Consider the following 13,541-nt stretch of genomic DNA (forward strand, 5'->3'; position numbering starts at 1 on the left):
TCCTGATCGGAGTAAGTTGCCTCACTGATGATGTACGTTTTACAACTTGATTTCAGTGTCCTAAACGACTGCGGATCCTGATGCTCTGTTCAACCAACTTCAAAGCCTCAAAAATATTGGTTTAACTCCACAGGACGACTCTCAAAATGCAATCCCGTTGTTGTTAATATGGGTAAATTAGTAAAAGAAATTAAACACTTAAATGCTGCATAAACTGCTGCTTTATTAAACCACTAATCTACATAATACTATGCAATTAAAAAGAGCCCATCATCAGGCCGAAAAAAGAAGAAACACAAAACCAGTCAAAGTTCTATAGGCAAAAAAAACAAACAAAGAAAATCAGCAATTTGGTACATTTTGGTGTAAGGAAGGCGCTGGTCAAGAGAAAAAGGCCTGAAAAACAACAGAAGAGAAAATTTGACAATCGCAGAATTCCTTTTCCTTGACAAAGAAAAACCTTTTCACAATAATCCAAGACAGGAACACTCTCCAGGAGGTAGGTATATCATTGTCAAAGTCTACAATCAAGAGACGCCTTCATGAAGGGAAATACATGGGGTTTACGACAATGTGCAAACCAACGTTTAACCTTCAGAACAAGAAGCCCAGATTAGACATTTAAACTATTAAATTTTTTTTTAAACAAACAAAAAACATAGATGTTCCTAGTGGAAACAGTTGATTTATGGAGAAGATAGGAAAGGCCCATTATCTACAACATAACCACAGTGTTAAAGCATGAGCATGTATGGTTCCAGAAGAGCCTGGTTACTTGGAGTAACCTGCTGTAGTGATGATGATGTGGCTGCTCACCGAAGCAGCAGGATGAACTGTGAAGTGTACAGAGCAATAGTCTCTGTGCAGATTCAGCCAAATGCTGCAAAGCTGATTGGACAGCGCTTCACTGCACGGATGTATAATGACCAAAACATACTGCAAAAGTAACCCAAGAACTTTAGGTCAAAGAAATGTAGTGCTCATAAAAATGCTGAGTCACCTTAACCTAAGTAATCAGGCTTTTTTTCCCCCCTTTCTTCAAAATCCATCCTCTACCTGGGGCTGCAGTAAAAATGTAGATTTTTTAACAAATTATAATCATCAGCAAGGTTACCTTTGAGCCTTCTTACAAAAAAAAGACAATCTAAAATCAAATTAATAAACAATTAATGCGTTAGTCTTTTTTGCTTAGTTTCAGATTTAACAGTTTTGGTTTACAGAGGCTAAATTTCTACTGTATACCCTTTTCTTCCACATCAGAGCTCCACTCACATGTCTTTAAACTGTCACGAGTTTAATGAGGTAAGTTAGGTCCTAAGGTTAAAAGCTGTTCAGAGGAAATACTGCTACACTTTAAATATCCTGCACCATTTCTAATCAACATCTTTCTATTTTTTTTTCCTGGCCCCTTGATCTCTCAGCTGCACTTAAATTTACTTTAGCTATATATCCACAACAATCCGCTGTGTCTGGCCAATATGCTAATGGGGTTAAATTACCCAACAGCTGCATAGTAAATAATACAATTAGGTAAGCAGCCAACTTATTTTAATAAATGCGTCTGACTTCCTGTGTTGTGCCACAGGTGTCTGATTAGACGTTAGCCAGCCCGCACTTCCCCACAATCCTGCGAAAAGGTCTAATCAAGCAAATTAAGCGGAAAGCACCGGTTAAACACAGGTTCCTTCCTTCAAGTGTGTGCTCTGAAACGCCAAAATGCTCCTATCATACCGTGTGACTGTGTAAAGTCACAGAGCGTTCTTACTCTTGGCTACGTTGCAGCAACACTGTTTAAAAACCTTAAATTACGTTCAATGAAACGAAAAGCAGGGTGTGGTGAAACTTCGGGCTTCGTGTGCAAATGTGTGCATACTGGTGCTAAATGAAGAGAAATTTGTAACTTGGATTTTCAGCCTTTTTCTTTTTTTTGGGAGAGAGATTAAAAACATTCTCATGACAAGATTTCTCCAATTAAATCAACAATAAAAAAAAAAGGAATTGGGCGAGGAAAAACATCCAGATATCCAAACTTACATCAATAAAGCGTACCCTAAATTCATTACAATTAAAAAAAAATAAGAATAATCTTGAGGTATAGCCTTCTCAAACAATTGATTTTAAAATTATTGTGCAACATCAGACAAAAACCCTATCATTGATTCACTAACCAACACAGCCGACTGTAGAACCATTGCTGTCGTCACTGGCGACCTGAAGCAATACTATTTGTATGTAGTCAACAGCACCCCAGTTCTCTGACCAGTAACACTGGCATCTGAGGTAACGGATGAGACATCACATCACATCACTTTCTCCAACATGGAGTTTCTCAAGAAGACGCATTTGCCATTCATGTCTGTGGATCACTTTCCGTCCTTTACTTTCACATGTTAAGGAGTCTGTGCGGAGATCTCAGTCTTCTTGCAGTTTCCCCAACATGGGAAAGTTTAATTTTTGTTTCATCTCAGGTCGTTTGCTACGATGAGCAGCGTCCTTCCCTTGTTGTTCGTGCGCCTGGATTATTCCAGACCTTTGTGTGTGTGTTTTTAGATAACCCTGAGGAGAATTTCATCTCGTCCCTCCTTGGTGGGGTATATTATCCTGGCCTCACTCTGGGTGTTCAGCTGAAACCCAAACCCGTGCCTTTAGGTCTCTGGGTGGCCCGGATGGGCTCGGTAATGCCTCTTCCCTCAGGACCCAGGCCCATCCCTGGACTCCAACCCATGGTTTGCAGCATGCGGTTCCCCATGTTGGTCTCAGGGATCGGAGGTGCGTTGTCCCCGACCACTCCTGAAAACAAAGTTCACTGATTAAAGAAAGCTAATAATTTCTGTCTACGCATCCTCACTCATACCATGTTAAACACTACGTACAAGTGTCAGCTATAAAGGAGATCTTCAAAGCAGCTCAGACAATGTACGCGTGAAATGAGTAAATAATAAAGTTAGTTTGACGTGCCCCACAAACAGTTTAAACACAAAGCTAGAGACAGTTATAGCATATAGCATTATAGTAAACAACATAACAGGAAATTCAATCACAGGTAAGTGGTACATAAACTCTTCTGATTACTTTCTCTCATCTGTAGACCGTAGCCATCTTCCCAGCAACAAATTTTTTCCTCCCCCAAATAAAGTAAGGTAGACCTGCCTTTTGTCCTTAGTGCCTTATTGCTATGTATTACTATTGCTATGTCTGTGAATGGAGTTCACAGTGTAAGGAGTGCTTCGAGTACTAAGTCAGAGTAAAGAACGGCTATTTATATAAATTTCAGTCCATTTAGCTGGGACTGTACTAGAAGGGGAAAAAGTACTGGTGGCTGCCAGTGATACCCTCTCAGTCTCATGGTAGATGTGCATATGGTATGAATGTAGGTGACATCTTTGTTATCATAGTCGCAAGACTTTCAGGAAACTTGACCTCTAACCTTAATCTTAAAAATAAATAACTGGTTTATAAAACGATGACAAGATACATCAGAGCCAAGGATGCACTGAATACATGAAATTCCTTGAACTACACAGGAATAAATTGGCACCAGAATAATGTTAAATAACTAGTTTGTCATAGTACTATCAAACTGCTAGCTTTTTATTTAAGTCATATAAATGTATCCAGTGGTTGGAATATTGAGGCAAAACAGCGGTTTTGAAGCTTTTTGAAGTTGATATGTGCAAAACAATTAGGTCCAATATTAGATCTGTTATGTTTTAGTCACACAAGCTTAGAGACCGCTCAGTGAAAAATTTGTACATCTCAACCAGTTGGTGGCTGTCGGCTGTAGCCAGGGGAAATCAGTTGCAAATAAGGTGCTGCACCAAAAACCATCTTGTATTTGCTTTGGTTGCAACACACTGTCTGCAAGAGTGCAAGACTGTCTTGCTTCAAAGTTAAAGTAAAGAATCTGCTCGGCAAGTAATTTGCAGACAAGCATGCAAACTAGTGGCGGCCTGCTTGCGAACAAAGCAATTGCAAGAAGGTTTACAGTGCAGCACCATATAGGTCTTTTTACCTTCTGTCAACCTACTTACAACCAGCAACCACTCGCCAACCTTTTTTTTTTTTAACATTATACATTTAATTTGTGGCAAAACATTTTATGCTTTTTAGTCACTTTTAAAAGAAATTAAAAGTGGAAAAAAAAGTTACTAGCAGTATTTTTTGGATTTACAATACATTAACCCTAAAACATTAAAATCCTCTTTCTTGTTTACAGATCTGACGTTCTGTCTATCTGGTGGTTCAGCTTTAGTATAAACGTAACCATGTAATTGACTTGGCCACATTTTCAATGGTGTAACAAATGCAAGCAGTGAAGGGAAGATCATCCGTGTCTGTCTCAGACACTGATCATTTTGTCCTCCCTCTTCCTGTAAGTTCCCAGTCCAGTCACAGAGTGCAACCTATTACCCTTTTAATCCTCCTTTCATTTGTATGCAGGGCAGAGTAAAGCTGCAAGCTCATTTCCAGACGCGACCGTCTGAGGGTTCGAGCACACCAGGAAGGACATTTGGCCTCAGAGTACAAATATGCGCCAAGTGAGTGTCAGATATGTACACAATGCAACACTGAATATGTCACAATGATACTTTGGCAGCCCAGCAGACAGTGGTAATGTTTTCCATGTGCTTTCTGGGTGTTGCCGCCCTATTTAACTGATTTTATCTATGTTTTTAAGCAGCCACCTTAAATAAGGACCTCATAAAGTTGAAATTAATCTTTGGTTACACTTTTTTTGTCTGCCCAATTTCTTTAATGTGTGCTCCATTTCTTCTGTTTTTAAACACAAATGCTTACCTTTCTGTTGGGCCTGGGCATAAATTAAAGAAGCCTGCACCTGAGCCAAAGCATGCATGACTCTTTAACCCACAACTGACAGCCAACTTAATCTCATAAAACACTTCAGTACACTAATGTGGATACAATGTCAGCGTTTAGGTATAAATTACAATCAAAAACAAGACAAAGCTCCAAACTAAATACATTACAGGGCCAACATTAGCATTAACTCGTCCTTCCTCCTCCAAAAGGATAAACTGGCCCAGAGGTAAGAGGAGTAGTTTTTTTTGGAGGAGGTGGAGGGGATGAGTGGCTAACGGCTAATCCAGTATCTCTGCTGTGGCAGCGTGATTTAGCCAGCTGACTCTTGTCCAGCAAAGCTTAGGAAGGAAAGGGCTTTATTAATGAGAGAAGGTTGTGCAGGAGGGAGGATATGAAGGGAGAAAGATCCGCTTTCTCAAAAATATGCAGCTAAAGCGCACATTTCATCCCAGTCTGTACAGCAGAAGGTGTGGAGGAAAGCTTGGACACATTGAGCTCAACTAGGAGGAGGAGGAGGGGGGAGGAGGAGAGGAGAACAGAAGAGAGCCAAAAATACAATAAAAGGAGCAGTTGGTATAAAGTGCCAGATGGTGTGCTAGGTGAAGCTAGGTGTTCAATACCTGAAGGTGCAGTGGAACCAAGGGGGGCTGCTTTGCGCCTCCGCTTGATATCCCCTGTGCAGAGCGAGCCGAGGTGTCCGCTGGTCTGTCTGTAAAACCAGTCAAGACACGCAAAAATATGATAGCACCCATTTGATCTTAAATAACAAGAAAAGTTCTCATCCCTTAACAAAAACAAAAACAAAGAAACAAACAAAAAACCCAACGAAGTTAAACTGTTCTCACCTGCTTGCTGTTTTTACTGAGCAGGTCCTCCGATGCCCTCTGTCTGAGAGTGGGTCCCAGTGCAACTGAAGGGGCAATGAGGGAGACACAAAGAGCGAGTTACCCCTGGAATGAACTTTGTATTCTGCATTTTAAAGTCATTTTGAAGGCTTTTTTTAGCCTTTTTTAGGTGGGTGTAGAGAGGATAGGAAAGCTGGGGAGAGAGCACAGGTGAAGGAAGGACAGTGAATGGCCTCTGAGTGGATTCAAACCCTTTTATTCCACAATAAAAGGAATAAAAGGGGAAAAAAAGAAAGAGAGAGACAGCTTACCTGTCCGTGTTCTCTCCTTGAGCCTGAGCTGAACCACGGCCTGTCGGAGATATTATGGTATCATTACACAGAAACTATTGCTTCTCGTCAACCACAGAAACTAGTGCAGATCTCCAAAAGAAAACAAGATTATCAAGATCTTTCTCACATTAGCTAACACACAGGCAAAAGCTGAATGAGGTCTCATCATGCTTCTCTGTTGTCAAATAAAATGCTTTTATGATGTCAGGATAAAATTGTAAAAAACAAATTTTGATCATATCCTGCAGGTTTTTAAAGTTACTTTTATTAATTCTTCAACACCAAGGTTACTTATTTAAATAGCATCTTTCATAAAATGGAAAAAGTGATCATGCAGAAAGAACTCACTCGTGGGTGTCCTGAGTTTGTCTGCTCAATCTTTCGCTGAAGCCCTGACTGGAGGTTCCCTGCAGCCCTGCCTCAGGTACCTGATGGTTGCCATGAAGGCGGCTCAACCGGGCCTGGAAACCTGACAAACACCAGCGCAGGTTCATCATTATTTAACCTTACGATAAGATCAGTGAAATCCCTCAATCGGTTAAGTCAGGAACATTTCAACTTAACAAAACACTGATACATCTTTTGAAATCCCAGCTTATATTTCAACAGGTTTGTAAACAGAGTATTATCCACTGGAAGCTGAGGTAATCTCAGTATGATGTATGGAATTCAACAAATTTATTAGACCACCTGACAATTAAATAGTCCTAATTCACACATAATTACCAAAACGCTTTATTTTTATGGCCTCCTTCGGAGCTTTCACAGAAATGGAAGCATAATGGAATCACCACCACAGGTGCATTTCATCTAGCATTGAAACATTCTGGAGCTTTTCTTGGGCATAAACACAACAATGCTGACCAAAGAGTTTAAACTTTAACTTTTACACCCACAGTACCTTATTCCAGGCATCTGCAGTCCAGTGTTTGTGCTCCTGGATGTCTCAACAATGGCTTCTTAGCAGCTAGCCTTCCCTTTAAGCCTCGTTTTTTCAGCCCTCTGCTTATTGTCATCCTGAAGACCTTTACATCAGCAGTGATTTTCTTTCTGCCTTTAGTACTTAAAACTTTGAAGCACTGCACAGCTGTTTTCTGCCTCTTCCTCTGCACATTTTTCAAGCATCAGTCTCAGCAATTGATCGGTCCACAGCATACATGACCACACTGTGAGAACACTTTAAGTCTTACCCAATTTTGTCTCAAAGCATACCCAGCATCAAGAAGTGCTTTAATGCAGACTCTTTTCTTTTCATTGAGTTCTCAACGATTTACCATTTTGAAAAGGATCGATGGATTTCAAACTGAATTCACTCATTTTTCTGTTTAGGAATTCAAGTGAATTAATTTGGCATCTTAATCAAAAATAAGCAACTTTACTATTTTTTTCTATGTTTTTTGTAAAACAATACATTTGAAAAATCATGGCTAAGAACAACAATTATATTTTAACAATCATTTTGATTAAACAGCTTGCACATACTGGTGGATAATCCATTGCAGAAACATAAAAAATGGTTTTGGTAATGACAGTACCTTTAATTTAGGGTGGCTGTGGCATAAACCTGTGGTCTAACAAATCTGCAAAGTTGCTCCAGCTTTACGTCCAGCAACTATGCTGTGTGATGTGGGCTCCAGCTTTTGGGCACTGATGTGAAGGTAAATTAGGCACCAGCACCACGTTGGTTGGAAAATAGGTAGGAGATGATATGTCACGACTAACAAGGTGTGAAGGGGGGGGAAGCTAGATTAAAGGTACTGTCATTACCAAAACTGGAGGACACTCGAAAGAAAGCTTCATGCAGCACAAGTCTGAAAAATGTTCTTTTTGGTGCTGAACGCTGCAAACAAAGCCTTTGTTAGGAAATGTTACTCTGTTATTCCACACATCAGTTTATTGCTGTAATGCTGATATGTCAGTGTGAACCGTTTGCCTCCTAGTGGTCTGTAGTGAGACTGCAACAACTTTTCACAGTATCTTCACTTTGCCCCTCAAACTAGATATTATATTACGTTATATGTTATAAAGCTACTCCTTCCATCTGCTCCAGCTAGGGGGCACCACAGGAGATCGTTGGTTTCCACCTAGTCCCCGTCCTCTCTCTGTCAAACCAACCACATTCATAAAACTCCTCTTTGCCCATCCTCTTGCCTAGGAGCATCATATCCCAGTTCTAATCCAGCTCAGAGAAATTCAGTACATGCTTGTTTCTCCCAGTGCAAATCTGGGCATCTTTAAATGAGCTAATGACTCCTTACATCCTTTTACATACAAACCTACAGTCTGTTCTTCACCCCTCTTTAGAGCCACCATTGCTTTGGATGGTTGACCAAAAAAGGGAGGGGGAGAAAAATAATTGCCATTGTGTCCAAGTTTCTAAGTGATTCAAATGTGACTGTGAAAGCAAGCACCAGAAGCCTACCTCTCTGTGCCCCAGGGCTCATGAGTGGGAAGGATCCAGTGAGAATGCTGTTAAAGACAGGGTCGGCTAGATCCAGCTCCTCTGACCCAGTCTCCCTCTCCCACCAGGGAACAACTCCTGCTATCCCACAAGCACCCCCGGGCCCCGGACCGGAGCCCGGCTCACCCTCGTAGAACCAGTCACTCTGCTCATCGTCACCTAAAAGAAGGAGTATGAAAAATGGGACCTCACAGAAAAGCTGCTTAAACTCATATACAAAATGAAATAAAAAGCAATTTCACCATATTTAGAAATAACTGGGAAGGATCAATAATCAATAACGACAAAAGAGGAGAACACAGTTTCTAAAAGCTAGCAAGATGTTTGAAAGAAGTGCTTTTATGTTGTTTTTACACCTGCGCTGTTTTTTGCTGTTTAAACTGTACTCTGGTTCATTTCCCCCCTCAGTCCAGTTCACTTGTGCAGGTGTTAACAGGGTAATCGCACTCAGGTACAGAGCAAACAACCACACCAAATGCTTTTAGAGGAGGTGGTCTAAGTCCGATTCCAAATGGTGTGTGAATGCAATCTGAGTCAACTACCAGGTGCATGCTGCAAGTCTGAACTAAACATCTTCACATAGCCAGGAGTGCTTTGCATTCTGGGGTGCGGCAGAGTACCATAGTTATTCACAAACAGTACAAACAGTCAGTGCGGGTTAGCAACTAGCTGTAAAATTAATGTAAATTCCCCATGTTGGACACTCAGCCAGAACACAGCACCTTCATCTTCCTGTACTTAGTTTTGTTGCTCGCGCTCCAGACAAAATAAGTGGACTAAATGTTCTTATGTGGTTTGTACTGACCCATTTTGGTTCACTTTGAGTTTTTTTTCTGCGTCAACAGAAACCAAACCACAGGAAAAAGCTACAAGTTACAAGTACAAACTCATCAACTGACTTGGACCAGAGTATGCGAGCTATAGGTATGAAAATACCCTAAAATTAGATTGTATGCACTTCCTACAAAACACAACCCAACACAACCACTGTGTGCAGATGCAGACCCTTACCCTTTCACAAAATCCTCACTTCTGTGTGCACTTCTATGCAACATGCCAGACAGTTTTTGACACATACCTCAGTACACATCTCAGTACATACCTTGCCTCCCCTCATCATTTGTATAGAGGCCTCCATCACTGCTGTTACTCACACTGCTGGTCTCACTGAGGAAAAAATGGTAGAAAAGGAAATTCAACCAAGTGTTTCTCCACTGCATGACTATATCACAAATCCACATATATCCCATGCATTTGCAAATAACATTAATGCTAATAAATAATACCTTAGACACTTTGTGATAATATAAAACACAACAGTAACGTAAACTCCCCCATGTTGAACTACTGCTGACAACCTTAATCTTTCCTCTGCTCTGCAGCCTTGATGAGCTCAGCACAGCTATCCACCTGGTGGCAATTTTTGTTCAAGTCCCCCTTCAGCTCACAAATGATCTCAAGAGTAGAATAAGGACTACCTCTGCCAGCTGCAGTTCATGATGGAAAAAGCCTGTCTAGCCCCAGGATGAGAGACTCCAGACAGTTCATTACCATCAAAGCCATAACAATAACCTTACTAGCCCTACAACGAGTAGGGAAACGCTAGATGGTAGTTAGCAAGTTTCCATTTAGATGTTTTTCTTCTTTTTTTCAATAATTTTTCATTCAATAAAATAAGTTCCCAATAGATTCTAATGAAAGCAGCCATCAAAGAACATGCATGAGAACTAACTAGTCTGGAACTGGCAACATTTTAGCTTTAAATAGTCGCTTCTTTTTGGTGATCTATGCACCAAACACATTTCAGACATTTCAAAAACATTAAAAAAAAGATATTAATTTTAGACAACCAGCCCCAAACACTCCCTTGCCTGCAGTACCACAAACTGACACTAAGACTCCATAAAAATCGCACACAGTAGCACATACAGAGGGAGCTACAACATCGGGAATTACGAGGCATAAAAAGAAAGGCAAAACACTAACCACCTGTCACTCATGTCCTCATCCGAGCCCTTTTGCTCCTCCAGCTCCATCTTGTCTTTGGACCCGTCTGTTGGAGAACAGACGGGGTCTTCACTCTCCACCACAACCCCTTCATCAGCAGCTTCCACTCCCAGCCGGTGTGTCGCCAGTTTCCTCTTTTTTACTCTGCTTTTGTTTCCACTTGGCTCTACCAGTCCACCTCCGCAGAACTCCATGGCACCTCTTCCCTCACTTGCACCCAGTCTATGTGGCTTGCCACCAACACGGGCTTTGGGTACAGGCGGTGGCCCAAGCATAGTGGAGGTGGGAGGTTCTGGATCTATGGGTGGGTCCACAGCCATGCGTTTGACCTTACGTCGTCGCCTAAGGCTTCGAGTCCCCTCTGCTGAGCCCAGGACACCCAGGTCATCCGGCCAGAGCGGCCGTTTACTTCGCCCCATGTCGGCTGTGTAGGGGATTCGCCGTTTGGGGCCAAGTTGTTCATCTGAGTCACTGTTGTCACGGGCATGGCTATTGGCAGCAGAGACAGCTCCTGTACTGGCACGGTAGTCCTGCAACAAATGACACTGTGGTGAATACCAGGCTGTGATGCTGATGCTAAATTAAGACACTTGCATCAACACGAGTATGTCAGCTAAGACAGAAGCAACAGCAGTGGGGCCGGATTTATGAAACACAGACACATTTTTACCCAAATAAAAATGTTTGCTATTGTCCAAAACGCCACACTATTTTAATATGTTTTGGATCCCCCCCCCAGTTACATTTTTCTCCTCTTCTCAAAACAACTACAGCAAGCCAGATAACTACATCCTCAAATGTAGTAAAACTGGCTCAGCTGGTCTTAGGTAACACTGTTGACACAGGGTTTCAAACAGATGTGTCTCGTCCACAGTCCCTATTCAATTCACCCTATCTCACCTTATGTTCCTCCACACTGGACTCTGAACCCTCACTGAGGTGGCCCGTCTCCCACGGTGGATGTGGGTTGTCTGAGCGTCGTTTCCTACCCCTCCGCTTCCGAGCCTGTCTCTTTAGCAGACAGCCCACTGCCAGTGCATGGTCACCTCCATCACCAAAACCACCACGGGCAGCTTGCTCTGAGCTCTCCTCCAGCGCTGACACCAGGTCATGGACCAGCTCGTCCATCGTTCGGCGAAAGTGCCTGAGATTAAGCAAAAAGGAGGGTAAATACAATTTTATCTCACACCAGGAGTGGACAATCAGATACCTAAAGCACTTACAAGCACTAACGATTTCGCGTGCGCACGTGTATTGGTATAGAGTATAAGAATGTAGCCATTATGTGTAGATTCCTATTGATGGGCAAACCGCAAGGAAACTTAAGAGACGACTCCTGACTAAACAGATGCAAATTGAAATGCTATCACGTCAGCTAGCTGTCGATAAGCCCAACTGACGGTGACAACTTTGGACATGGGAGTAAGCTAGCTGTAAAATATCTGAGACTATAGCCTGGTGATTATTCACATTACATAACGTCCATATCTTCCCAGCAAGCAAAGCTAGGGCTAACACACGATGGGTGCACTGCTGAAAAACGGTATTAACAAATCTCAGGCGATACCATTTAACAGCCCGCGATTGCGGTTGCAAGGTTCTCTAAATCGACGCTTGCTTTAGTTTGCACTTTAAGTTGTTAGCTTCGAGGGCTAACGTTTTCTTGCTACTTAGCCAAGCCCTTCCAAAACAAACCCTGAACTACAGAATTTAAAAGCTGACCAACTGCTGGTACGTAACAGCGTTAACCTGTAATAACACTCACGGCATTAACTTATACTTAGTTTAAACAAGCGCCGCCAAAAAGTAAACAACAAACACACCCTAAAATATTCAGAAGAGCTTAGCTGCTAGCCTGTTAGCGCAGCTAGCCTTCTCTCTGCCTCTAGCCGGCTGATTCACGAGAGTGGAGTGGACGTGAACAATATGTTACGTCTCCGCGGTTTCAAACACCACCTACCAGCCAGTTCCCGCTTTGCCGATGGTTTTTAGATTAGCTGCACGGAACATGAAAGCCACCAAGTCCCCGCTATCCTTAGCCAGAAACAACGGACAAACACTGACACGCCACTGAAACCATTCTGGCACAAAAGCTAACGATCAGCTAACTGGATCAATATGCGACAAGAGGAGGACACCGTGAAAGCAGCAGCAAGGTACTGTGTTGCCTTTGAGTGCTGAAGAAAATCTACAGCATTGCGATGGGAGAAAGAGATCGTCAGAACATAATAATATTAAGGAGCATTATAATTATTATATTTAAATACGCCAAAACTGGATAAAATATATGTATGTATGTGGTTGATAACAACATGTCGTATCTATAAATATTTGCGTACCATTAACTGTCATGTATGTACACAATAACTGAAAAGCTGCTGTTGCAATAATGTACATGAATGCAACATCAAGCGCTTGACTTCCACGTGTATTTACCTGTATTGAACACTAGAGGACGGTGTAGTATAAAACTGGATCCATAGTTGAAGTCTGTTGGGCTATGAAATACAAACCGATCAGCCATCAGCCAGCAAACATTAAAACTGGTGACATTTGAAATCAGGGGCGATTTTAGCTCATTTTTGGGGGTGCTTCAGCAGCACCCCCAAAATAAATCAAAGCACCCCAAAGACTTCTTACTTTTTTTTGACAATATTTGCTGTTTGTGTGACACACTACTAAAAATATAAAAAGCATACAGTACTGTACTTGTGTGAGACGTAACATTTTAACAACAAATGGTTTGTTCCAGCTCGCGTCTCCCCTGCTCTGGCTCTAGGATGGTGGCTGAGACGCAGCGGAGCGGAGGTTTTAGTGTCTGGCTTAAAGCAGGACATATTAGCTGCATTTAACCTTCAGTTACTCTTTATATAGTTAGGTAGGAGTCAGACCATGTTTCTTTTTAGCTGAAAAACATTACACCAGGTAACCTGCTGTGTTGAAAACGTGTTTTCTGACAATGTTTGCTACTCTACAATCCGTCCTGCTCTGCAGTAAAATCAGCGACATCTGACCGTCCTGTTGCTCCCATTGAAATGTATACAGCCTATTTAAAATCTAAAACTTTAAATTGTC

At 41.8% G+C, this 13,541-nt stretch overlaps 1 protein-coding gene across 5 annotated transcripts; it reads right to left on the reverse strand.

The window, feature by feature from the left end:
• Window positions 1-203: 203 nt before the first annotated feature.
• On the reverse strand, window positions 204-12,970 carry gpatch2 (G patch domain containing 2). 5 transcript variants are annotated; one of them, XM_040017544.1, is made up of 10 exons: window positions 12,903-12,970; window positions 11,367-11,610; window positions 10,446-10,996; window positions 9,562-9,626; window positions 8,421-8,618; window positions 6,347-6,467; window positions 5,978-6,017; window positions 5,667-5,731; window positions 5,442-5,530; window positions 204-2,790 (listed from the first exon to the last, which is right to left on the reverse strand). In XM_040017544.1, the coding sequence occupies exons 2-10, from the start codon at window positions 11,592-11,594 to the stop codon at window positions 2,621-2,623; spliced, it is 1,527 nt and encodes a 508-aa protein (XP_039873478.1). In that variant the 5' UTR covers window positions 11,595-11,610; window positions 12,903-12,970; the 3' UTR covers window positions 204-2,620. The 5 variants fall into 5 exon arrangements, with proteins under 5 accessions (XP_039873478.1, XP_039873474.1, XP_039873475.1 ...); XM_040017540.1 differs by lacking the exon at window positions 12,903-12,970 and adding an exon at window positions 12,427-12,688; XM_040017541.1 differs by lacking the exon at window positions 12,903-12,970 and adding an exon at window positions 12,427-12,683 and having other exon boundaries at window positions 10,449-10,996.
• Between the last annotated feature and the right edge of the window lie 571 nt (window positions 12,971-13,541).

Source organism: Simochromis diagramma, unplaced genomic scaffold, assembly GCF_900408965.1.
Source record: "Simochromis diagramma unplaced genomic scaffold, fSimDia1.1 OVJJ01000802.1, whole genome shotgun sequence".
NCBI lineage: Eukaryota > Metazoa > Chordata > Actinopteri > Cichliformes > Cichlidae > Simochromis > Simochromis diagramma.

Bases quoted from the DNA above. Each gene is read 5' to 3' on its own strand.
- gpatch2 (XM_040017540.1), bottom strand. From the start codon at position 12,476: ATGTTCCGTGCAGCTAATCTAAAAACCATCGGCAAAGCGGGAACTGGC. The intron at 10,997-11,366 runs GTGAGATAGGGT...CATTTGTTGCAG, and splicing joins CCAGTGTGGAGGAACATAAG to GACTACCGTGCCAGTACAGG. The intron at 8,619-9,561 runs GTATGTACTGAG...TCCTTCTTTTAG, and splicing joins AAATGATGAGGGGAGGCAAG to GTGACGATGAGCAGAGTGAC.